Source organism: Talpa occidentalis, unplaced genomic scaffold (assembly GCF_014898055.3).
Source record: "Talpa occidentalis isolate TD23 unplaced genomic scaffold, MPIMG_talOcc4v2.1 talOcc4.12, whole genome shotgun sequence".
Taxonomy (NCBI): domain Eukaryota; kingdom Metazoa; phylum Chordata; class Mammalia; order Eulipotyphla; family Talpidae; genus Talpa; species Talpa occidentalis.
In genome coordinates, this window is record NW_023601212.1 from 38,183,187 (window position 1) to 38,194,720 (window position 11,534).

The 11,534-nt window shown below is 37.9% G+C and overlaps 1 protein-coding gene across 1 annotated transcript; it reads right to left on the reverse strand.

The window, feature by feature from the left end:
* Positions 1–8,802: 8,802 nt before the first annotated feature.
* Positions 8,803–9,723, reverse strand: LOC119239986 (olfactory receptor-like protein OLF4). The gene has a single exon (XM_037504361.1). The coding sequence runs from the start codon at positions 9,721–9,723 to the stop codon at positions 8,803–8,805; it is 921 nt and encodes a 306-aa protein (XP_037360258.1).
* Between the last annotated feature and the right edge of the window lie 1,811 nt (positions 9,724–11,534).

Genomic DNA, 11,534 nt, shown 5'->3' on the forward strand with positions numbered 1-11,534 from the left:
CTCCTGCTCTGCATCAGAAGCCCCTGTTTTTCTAGGCCCCAGTGCATGGGATGAGATCCAATGTCTCAGCCTGTAGTAGTCAAGAGTCTCATGTAGAGTACTGCACCTCCAGACACAAGCTGAGGCCAAGTCCACTGGGAAGTGGGATGTATTTGTGGGTGGGATGTATTTCTCTTTTTAACTGCTAGGTCCCTCTAGGCAAGTCTCAGAAGAATACTGGGATCAAAAGAGAATAAGGAGAGAAAGAAGGGATGAGAGGAAAGAGGAGGATGATACAGAAATGTAGAAGGCACAAAGGTTGGAGAAGGAAGGGGCTAGATAAGGGGAAGCGGAAAGAGGAGGAGGAGGAGGAAATGTAGCAGCAGGAAAAGAGAAAGTGGTGATGGTGATGTTGAAAGTGAGAAAACAGAAATAATAGAGAGGGAAACAAGAGACAATGGACTGGCCAATAAACAAACAAACACACAAACAGATGGGGGGAGAATTGCTTCTCAGGGCTCTGATGTTTCCCAGTGAGTCAGTCATTACTGTTTTAGTCTGGTCCACTGGGGACCACCGGAGGGCTGAGTAGTATAGTCTCCCAGAGAGGTTAGATATGGGGCTGGGGAACTGAGCACAAACTGCAAAATGAACTGCAGCTGTGGGTGTGGGAGAATTGGCACACCTTATGGGCCTGTGAGGTAGTTGGATAGGTGATAGGGCTCCTGCAGCCTCCCTCACCTGAGGGCTTGGGGTACCAAGAGGCCCTCAATGTCGGTATCAGCCCTGTTAGGATCCCCTGATGCCCTTCCCTTGTAAGTGCAACCCACTGATCCCAAGGAGAGGAGGGAGGGAGATGCCACAATAAAGGTCCACTCCCAGCACTGCATATCTGTGGGGAGGCCCTGCTTGCCCACATTTCATTGCCTGGACCCCTCAGATGTCTCAGGATTGTCCTGACTTCTTGTCTTCAACTTTTTCTCCCTTATTTCTAGATGTGCCAGTTTTGTGGGTGGGTGAAGGGAGAGGGTTCCGATGATTTGTCTCTCTTCCCTTCCCCAGTCTTTCCAAATTCCCTCAGCAGTCTGAGCAAATCACAGGTGCTGCCAAGTCTGTCTAACACATCCGAGGTCCACCAGGATCTCATCATTATTTCTCCCTATCAGATGTTTTTATTGGAGAATTTGATCCCTTTGCCACCATGTGGATTATGTCACTCTCCCTAATTACACATTTAGAAGAAGAGAGAGTATCAAGACAAAGGAAAAATCAGCAAACTCTATGAGAAATATCAAGTGTTAAAAGAGGAAACCTACAAATTATCAGACTCCCAGAAAGGGAAGAAAAAGAAGTAAGGCTGGAAAATCTATTCAAAAAAATAAGAACAAATGAGAACTTCTCAAACCTACTGAATGAATTAAATATGGAAATCCAGCAAACAGGGAGAATACCTAAATTCTTAGGTGCAAAAAAATCTACACCCAGACACATAATTGTCAAACTATCAAAAATTAAAGATAAAGAAAAAATTTTGCAGGAAGTAAAGGGAAAAAATAACTCATAAGGGCTCCCAAGTCAGGGTTTTTCCAGATTTCAGTCCAGACACTCTCCGAGCAAGAAGAGAGTGGAAGAAAATATTTGCCACCCTTAAAGACAAGAACTGTCAGCCAAGAATTCTTTATCCTGCAAGATTATCTATTAAATATGAAGGGTTAACAAAGGTTTTCTCAGACAAACAGAAGCTAATGGAGTTTGCCACCACCAGAGTTGCTCTTCAAGTAATACTAAAATGAGTTCTTTTATAAGAAAAGAAAAATTGAAGCACAAACTCCTTATCAAAATGACAAGAGAAATATAACATCAGTACCAAGGGCAAGAATACAGGTGTCAATAACAACAAGTACTAAGGGGGAGGAAGAAATTGGGTAGAACCAGTATAGTTAAATGTTGGCGGGAAGACACCAGCTCATAAGGACCCAAAGCATAGATTCAAATAAAACCCCCATGAAAACCACTAATCAAAAATCCAAAATAGACACCTGCATACAACAAAGCAAACAAATTGATAGAAAGCCATTCAGAAAGAGTAGACAGAGGGCCTCCCTGGTGGTGCAGGGGTTAAAGTCTCAATGCTATTAAGCTATCACCAATCACTGCAGCATGAGTTTGATCCCCGACCAGGGAGCTAACCCACATGGCAAGGCAGACCTTTCTTGTCTTACCTGTTGCTCCCCTCAGCAGTATATTTTGGTAGATCCACCTGTTCTGCTCCTCACTCTGTCTCTGGTGAATCTTCTCATCCCATGCACCTCTGACCTACACCCCATTTCTTATATGCATAAATAAATAAAATAAATCTTCAAAAAAAAAAGGAAATGAAAGAGTAGAGAAAAACTATGGTGAAAAGAACCAACAGAAAATAAAACAATCAAAAACAAAATGACTGAAAATATGATTGGAATCTCCCTAACATTCTATGAGGCCAATATTACCCTGATCCCAAAATCATACATACACAGCACTATAAAAGAAAATTATAGACCAATGATATATGGTCTTGCTTGGAGAGTGTCTGGACTGGAATCTGGAGAAATCCTGACTTGGGAACCCTTATCTCTGATGAACATAGATGCAAAAATTCTCAACAAAATCATAGCATACCTAATACAGCAACACCTTAAGAGAATCAGCCACCATGATCAATTAGGCTTCATCCCAAGGATGCAAGGCCAGTACAACAAAACTTTATTCAATGTCATTTATCAGATCAAAAAAGGACAAAAATTACATAATCATCTCAATAGATGCTAAAAAAGCATTTGACAAGATGCAACATCCATTTATGATAAAAAAAATCCTCTGAAAATCAGAATAAATGGAACTTATCTAAATATTATAAAAGCCATATATAACAAACACAACCAATATCATACTCACTGGTGAAGAGCTGAAAGCATTTCCATTAAGTCAGGAATAATACAGATATGTTCACTATCATCACTGTTATTCATCATAGTCCTGGAAGTCTTAGCTGAAGCTATTAGGCAAGAAAAAGGAATAAAAGTAATCCAAATTGGAAAAGAAAAGGTGAAACTGTCACTATTTGAAGATGACATGCTAATACACTCAGGGAAACCAAAAGACACTACAAAAAATGTTAGAAGAAATAATATCTGAATACAATAAGGTGGCAGGATAAAAAAAATCAATACACAAAAAATCAATGGCATCTCCATGTGAACAATGTATCAGAAGAAAGAAAAATAAGGAATACAGTTCCATTTGTAATCACACCAGAAAAAATGAAATATTTGGGAATAAACTTAACATAGGAGGTAAAGGATTTTTATATAATAAAATCTATAAAACTCTATCAAAGGAAATAAAAGAAGACACAAAGAAATGGAATGATATCCCATGTTCATGGATAGGAAGAATTAGCATCATTTAAATGGCCATATTACCCAAAGCAATTTACAGATTTCACTCTACCTATAAAAATATCAATGACTTTTTTAAGGAAATAGAACAAACAATTATTAAATTTTATGGAGCCACAAAATGCCCCAATTACCTAAAATCGTCTTGAGAGAAGAAAAGGAAATTGGAAGCATCACACTTCCTGACTTCAAACAATATTACACAGCAACAGTAATCAAAACTGTATGGTACTGGAACAAAAACAGAAACTCAGACCAATGGAACAGAATTTAAAGTCCAGAGATAAATCCATATAAATATGGATAGCTAATTTTCTTTTTTTGTTCAAAGATTTATTTTTATTTACTTATGCATAGAAGAACTGGGGTGTATGCCAGAGGTGCAGGAGGTGAGAGGAGTCACCAGAGACAGAGTGGGGGGAAAACAGGTGGATCTACAGAAATACACCACTAAGGAGAGCAGTGGTTGAGACAAGAGAGATCTGCTGTACATGTGGGTTAGCTCCCTGGCCAGGGATTGAAATCATGCCTCAGTGGCTGGTGATAGATTGATAGTGCTGAGACTTTAATCCCTGAGCCATCAGAGAGGTCTTGGACAGCTAATTTTCAACAAAGGAATTAAGACCACACAATGGGGAAAAGGTAACCTTTTTAATAAATGGTGCTGGAAAAATGGATAGCCACATGCAAAAAAAAAAAAAAAAGCAAGATTCATATTTAACACCAAACATTAAAAATTCAGTCAAAATGGGTTAAAGATTTGGACAGAAGAACTGAAACCATAAAGTACTTAAAAGAAAATATAGGGGACACACTACGGGCATATACCACAAAGATGTATTTGGGACTATAACCCCAATAGCAAGGGAAACAAAAGCAAAAATAAATAATTGGGACAATATCAAACTTAAAAGATTTTACACCTCAAAAGAAACCATCACAAAAGCAAAAAGGCAACCTGCAGAATGGGAAAAAAAATGTTCTCTTACCATACATCTGATACAGGGTTACAATCCAACAACAAAGAAACAAATGACCCAATTTAAAAGTAAGCAAAAGATCTCAATAGATACTTCTTTAAAGAAGAAATTTGAATGGCCTATAGGCATATGAAAAAATTTGCAATTTCACTTATTATAAGAGAAATGTAAATTAAAACCATACTGAGATACCACCTCACTCCTGTGAGAATGGCTTATATAAAAGACAATGGAATTAACAAATATTGGTAAGGTTGTGGTGAAAAAGAAATTCTCATTCACTGTTGGTGGGAATGCAAACTGGTACAGCACCTGTGGAAAATGTTAGGGAGATGTCTCAAGAAAATAAAAATGGAAATCCCATTTCACCCAGCAATACTGCTATTAGTTGCCTATCCAAATAATGTGAAAAATTTGACATGAAAATATCTATCTGCACCTTTGTACATAGCAGCACTATTTACAATTGCCAGATCATGGAACCAGCCCAAGTGCCTTTCAACAGATGAATGAATAGAGAAACTTTGAGCATATATCCAATGGAATATTACACAGCTGTGAATGAAGATGAAAAAGTTGCATTTGGGACAAACTGGATGGATGTGGGTCTGCTAAACTTAAATGGCCTGTTTGGCCATCATTTTGGTTACATGCAGTTCTATCCTCCAATGCAAGGTCAGAACAACCCAGTCAATCAGTTATATGACCTAAAAGAATGTAGGATACCAGACCCTACAAGGGTCCTTTCCAATTAAACAAGAGCAGGACATCTGATTACCCTGGGACAATGGGTATACATCACGAGGTATAACTGAGAAAGCCCAGGAGGCCACTGACCAATTTGTGACTTTGCATCCCAGAGACTGATCAGCAGGACACCTTATTGATAAGACTGGAACCATGGCTGGGGACCTGGGCTGTGGTTTCCATTACAACACCGGGTCATCAAGTAGATAAAACACCTGGTCAGCAGACTCACCTTCCCTAGAAGTCTTAGATGACATAAGCACATTTTCAGTTTCAGATGACTCTTTGTTCTCCTACCCCATGTAATTGATGCTGTATGATTATTCTGTCAATAAAAAGGCCAAGATCTTGCTCTTTCAGCAGCATACTGCATTGTACAGCCTGCTCCACGACTCCTGTTTTTTTGTCAATGTAGTGTTGTCAATGCAACAGATGGGCCTTGAGGTGATTATATTTAGTGAAATCAGCCAAAAAATGAAAGACAGGATTGCCTGGATTCACTCATCTGTGGACAATAAATACCAAAAAAAAAAAAATACAAGCAATAGAAGAAATAAAACTTTAAACTCAGCATAAAAGAGGATAATATTTACCAGAAGGAACAGGGGAGAGGGTGGAGGAGATTGCAAAGTGAAATAAATGGGGTATGAGCATGGGTGGTAAAATATATAATAATAAATTAGAAAATATCATGCAATGAAAAAAATATGCATTTTTGAAAAGCAAGGGAGGAAGAAGCAATATCAAAAGTTTTATTTTCTTCCTGGTAAGATGTAAGTAAGATGTAAGTGGCCTCCATTGTGCTAAAGAAGACAGAGAAGTTCATTAGTTGAAGGCAAAAGAATGTGATTGCTCTTTTCAAAAGCAAATCTAATCACATAAGGCAAAAGGGTAGCAATTAGGAAAAACAGATATGAAATAAGAGCACAATATGTGTAAAAGGATTTTATTGATACCACAGTTGCAGAACTATCTACATTTTAAGTGTATTGGGTGGGCATAATGTGACCAATTGATCTGACTGATCAATCTAAGGTTATAAATTACCCCCAAATAGGGCCTCCCCTGGTGGCACAGTGATTGAGCGATGGGTTGCAAAGCTGCCCACAGCCTCTGCAGCGCCGGTTCTATCCCCGGCCGCCAGCGAGGGTCCCACATGGCATGACAGACCTCTCCTGCCATGCCTGCTGCTCCCCTCAACAGTGTATTTCATCAGTCTGCCTGTTCTGTTCCCCGCTCTGGCTCTGGTGAATTCTCTCACCATTCCCGTGCTTCTGACTGTACCCAGTGCTTGTATAAATAAATAAATAAATAAATAAACAAACAAACAAATAAATAACTCCCAAATAGATCTATAGATGTATAAAAGATTTAAATGCCAAACAATAAATAGGTAGAAAAATTCCAATTTTTTAAAGTACAGAATGTAAAATAAGATAATTTAGACACCAGTATATAAATTATGCAGAAGACTTTCATAGCAAAGTACAATAATGTAAAATGCCAACAAGCCAAAATATATGCAGCCTAATCAGAAATTTAATAATTACAAAATAAAACTCTTTAGAATTTCTCTTTAGATTTATTTTTAAAATTTTGCATGTGAATACTCAATGTGAGAGAAGATAATATGAAATGTAAGCCTCGTGCATTGCCTTTACAAGGTAACATCTATATCCATCAGTTTGGATCTTTTTAGTAAATACAAAACACTCCATCTTCAAAATTTTCAAAAAAACCTCTCACTTCACTGCACACTCTTTCATACCCAATATTCTATATTCTCATTCCCCCAAACAGCAAAAGCTCTCAGATATGTTCTAATTTTACTGGAATCCTCTTTTTCTTCCTTCTAATTTACAATGTAATCCAACTGGACTTCCATTCCCAACACTTAATTATCAACACTTATACTTGTATTTCTAAGTCAAAGATACACATTCGTACTAACACATTAAATGAATTGATTTTAAATTGATTAAACAAATGAACAGGGACTCTTGTCTCTGTGCTAGGTAAGTTCAGCTCTCGGGTGACAGGTTCCAAGTTCTCCATACATATCCTAAAGTACCTTCCAGGCTCTCAGACTCGCCGAATTGATGGAGTCTTGAGGTCTCTGAGAGGAAGGTCTCTATGTGGGGGTCTGAATTGCTCACTACATCACGATACTCAAACTCTGTTCTCACACGAGATAACAGGAAAGAGTGAAACATCTTTTCACAAGTCAGATTTAGGAGTCAGAAGTGATAACATGTCAACCATGTCGGATAAGCTGAGGGACTACAAGCAAAGGTAACTCCAGTCACTCTATCTTCTCATTAGGCACATTTTCCTGTTACTCCAGCCTCTAAGCACATGATTTCCCTATGGATGTGGTGCAAAAAGAATGAAACCGTCTACTAATGATTCTCTGATCCTAAGAGATTAAAGGGAAGTGAATCCAGATTTTGAACTAATCATTCTTTGTGCTCTTACCTACCTTCCAAAAGTCGAACCTTCCAACATCTCACCCATACTGAGTTAAATACTGAGTTAAACTTTTTTCCAAACACTGAGGTTGAATATCTTGTCAGAACTAGATCCCTTCAATTCTTAAATTGACTCGTGGTGGGGGTTCCACTATTATATCTCCAGAAAATTGCATTTCTCCTTTTCAAAAAAAGTGAGGAGAACTGTGTTCTTTTATTGTAAAATCTAAAGCATCACAATTCTTGGATTCACAACAATTTAGCGAGTCCAATTAGGAATTTTATATTTATATTATAAATTGAGTTTAGAGATTCTGCAATTTTAACAAGCTCTTGGGTGATGCTGATGCTGCAGGTCTTGGTGTGAGGACTATTCAAAAGACTGGTCCTGTGTTGAGTCAGGTATAGGTAGTAGTAAGTCTTTGAACCAAAATTGTCTTTGCATGTCATTTTGAAAGAATAGTGTGTTCACTCATTCCAGAGGCTGTTATAAAATCTGTGTTTCATTATTTTATGTAGAAACCCTTTAAATACTATCAACAACATACTTTCAAAAAGAATTCTTTCTTTTAAGGGCTCTTGTGTGATAGTAAGACCCTCCAAAAGATGTCCACTTCTTAATATCTAATAACTTTGAATTTGTTGTTTGTAATAAGGAATATTAAGGTAGAAGATCAAATAAGGCTACTGACTTTAAAATAAGAAGATTTGTGTGCGTATATATATATATATGTACACACATGTGTGTTACATATCTGTTAGATGCATTAGGTAGGCATGTCTATCTCTAGTCCTCTCTTTGTACATACACTTCTCTATATACACATCTGTTATCTAGATGTGTTAGATCAATGTATCTATCTATTTCTACACATCAAAGTCTATATTAGCCATAAAGTATTAAAATGGAAAAGAATGACAGACCAAAGTAAAAACTGTGGTTTCAGATATTCCACTGAAAGGCAGGAAAATGAACAAAGGCAAAAATTGTGTATGTCAGAGCAGAAAGCATAATGAAGTGAGTTACTTAAATTATACAGAGAAGTTGAGGTCAATGAAATGCAAATTACAGGAAATAAATAGAAAGAACTGATTCTACTTCACAATCAAATCAAAGACTAACAATTTCTGGTTCCTGTAATCGGAGGCACTTTGTCAGATCTAGTGTAAAAGGGGTTTTTGCAGCTATCACCCCACCAGTCTTCTCAGAGCCCTTTTAATGTCCTTATTTCTCAGACTATAGATGAAGGGGTTGAGCATGGGTGTGACCACCGTGTACAACACCGAGGCTATTGCACTTGATTGGGAGCTATTGGGAACAGCAGAGCTAAGAGAAACTCCTAGGATTGTAAAATAAAATAAGGAGACAACTGAGAGGTGAGATGCACAGGTGGAAAATGCTTTATACTTCCCCTGAGCTGATGAGATTCCACGGATGGAGGAAACAATCTTAGTGTAAGAGTAGAGGATACCAGCAAGGGGCCCACCACCCAGCAGCACTGTAGCAAAATACATCATTGTATTATTAAGAAAGGTTTCCGAACAGGCACCCAAGAGTATCTGATTGAGTTCACAAAAAAAGTGAGGGATTTCAAGGACTGTACAGAAAGACAGTCGCAGTATCATTAAACTTTGTAACAAGGAATTCAAGACACCAATGATCCAGGACACCAGAATTAGCAGTCCACAGAGCCGGGGGTTCATGATGACCGAGTAGTGCAAAGGATGGCAGATAGCCACATAGCGGTCATAGGCCATTGCAGATAGGATGAAGTCATCCAGAACTCCAAAGAGTGTGTAAAAGTAAATCTGAGTGATACAGCCTTTGTAAGTAATGACTTTGCTCTTCACCTGAACATTCAGCAGCATCTTGGGGATGGTGGTGGAGGTGAAGCAGATGTCTACAAAGGACAGATTGGCAAGGAAGAAGTACATGGGTGTGTGGAGGTGGGAGTCTGAGATGATGGCCAGGATGATGAGCAGGTTTCCAAACACAGTGATCATGTACATGGAGAGGAAAAGGCCAAATATGAGGGGCTGCAGTTCTGATTCCTTTGACAATCCCAGGAGAAGAAATTCTGAAATGCGTGTATCATTGTTTAGCACCATGTGGTGTTAATGACTAGAAAGATAAAAACAACATAATTTTCACATAGACATTGCTAGCAGAGTGAAATGGTATAATTTATATTTTGCAATTGAGGGTAAACATATATTATAATTTTGTATGAATCTGACATCATTTAAGGAATGTCCCCTAACATTTCAAGGTTTGTAATTACTGTCCCACTGTCTGTTTTTCCAGAGTTCATGTGTTTTAAAGTCTCATAAATTCTTTCATGTATTTAAGGAATATATGTTAAGTCCTGACCATCTTCCAGACAAAAAGTATAGGGTACTGACAAAAACTCACAGCCATGATATAGAAAGAATATTTATAGACAAACAAAAAAAAATCATATACCATATCAGATGATGACAGGTGCTATGTCAGAAAAAAATTTTAGTACAAAACAGAGTATATCAGAATGGGTTTCAGATGTTCAAGAAGATCTGATAAGTTGACATCTCAGCATATACCTCAAGGAGAGCAAAGCAGGAGGCAGGAGGCAGTCTGGGGAAGTGCATGCCCTACTGGGAAAAGAGCCAGTGCAAAGACTCCAAGGAAGCTTCTTGTTCAGATACCTAAATGGATTCCAACAGGAAAACAGTGTGTCCAGGGGCACAAACAAATGCAAGGAGAAAGAAAAGATGGTGTCAGGTAAAGTTGAGCTATCATTGGCGTCCTGAAACTGCTGAAACCTCCAGTCACAGATAATCGCTCATTACCTGTTGATCTTTGTACTTTATTGTGTTCCAAGATATTTTGCACGGGGATCCTTTATTTCCAGCTGCTAGCTAATACCCTGGAACTTGCAATTTAACTGTATGACCACAGTTACTGCTTCCCCAAGAACTGTCCACACCCCACGGAACACGCACAGATTCACACTGTGGTGTTTGTGGCCTGGAGTTGTGTTTCTACCATGAGTCATTTTCACCACCAGTCACAATAATTTTGAAAGAAATAACACAAGGCAAATTGTCAGCATCAAATTATCTGTACACTAACAATTGCATGAACAGTGCCCACGTGCTGGGTGGTGAGCCGCCCATGACATGTAAACATTAATATGACTGTTTTGAGTCCTGTGTTTAAAAAACCTAAAAATTTCCAAAAATTCAAAGGAAAAAATGGGGGACATAATGGGAGTAATCAGTTCTAATAAGATCAGGAGTTCCCTGAGACATTATGAGAAGGAGAAAGGCCTCAGTGTTTCTGGCAGCATTCCAAGAAATGCATACCCCCTGGGTACCCAGATAACTAATAAAGTCCTAAAAAAATATGTATCCAAGGAAAAACTGAGTCATATGTTTACAATTGCAAAATATCTTACTGACTGACCATCCCACTAGAAAAACAAGCAAAGGGAAAAAAATATTTATAATAGAAAATATGCAGTATGAAACAACAGAGGGAAATTTTTTAACATTAAATGGTATAAGATATTTCTAAATGATTTTAAATACAAACATTTTGGAACCAGAAAGCTGACATTTGAATCTCAGTTCTACAACTTATTAGTTGCATATTCCCACTGACATAATGGAGACAGTGGCATCTATCCTCAAAGGAGGTCAACAAATTTAGTCAATATATGTGGAAAATTTAGCACATTTTTTTTCTATTACTAAATGAGTGGTTCTCATTGGTGATGAGATTCAGCTAATTATTTTTCTACCTCTGAAAAATCTTCATTGCTTCTCCATCTCCTGATATCAAATAATCACAAAGGAAGCTTGTTAGCATCCCCTTTTTGCATATTAATTCCATTTTTTCAGGCAAATACCCAAGTGAATGATGATACAGTGAAATGTAT

Coding starts and splice junctions, on each gene's coding strand:
- LOC119239986 (XM_037504361.1), bottom strand. CDS start 9,723: ATGGTGCTAAACAATGATACACGCATTTCAGAATTTCTTCTCCTGGGA.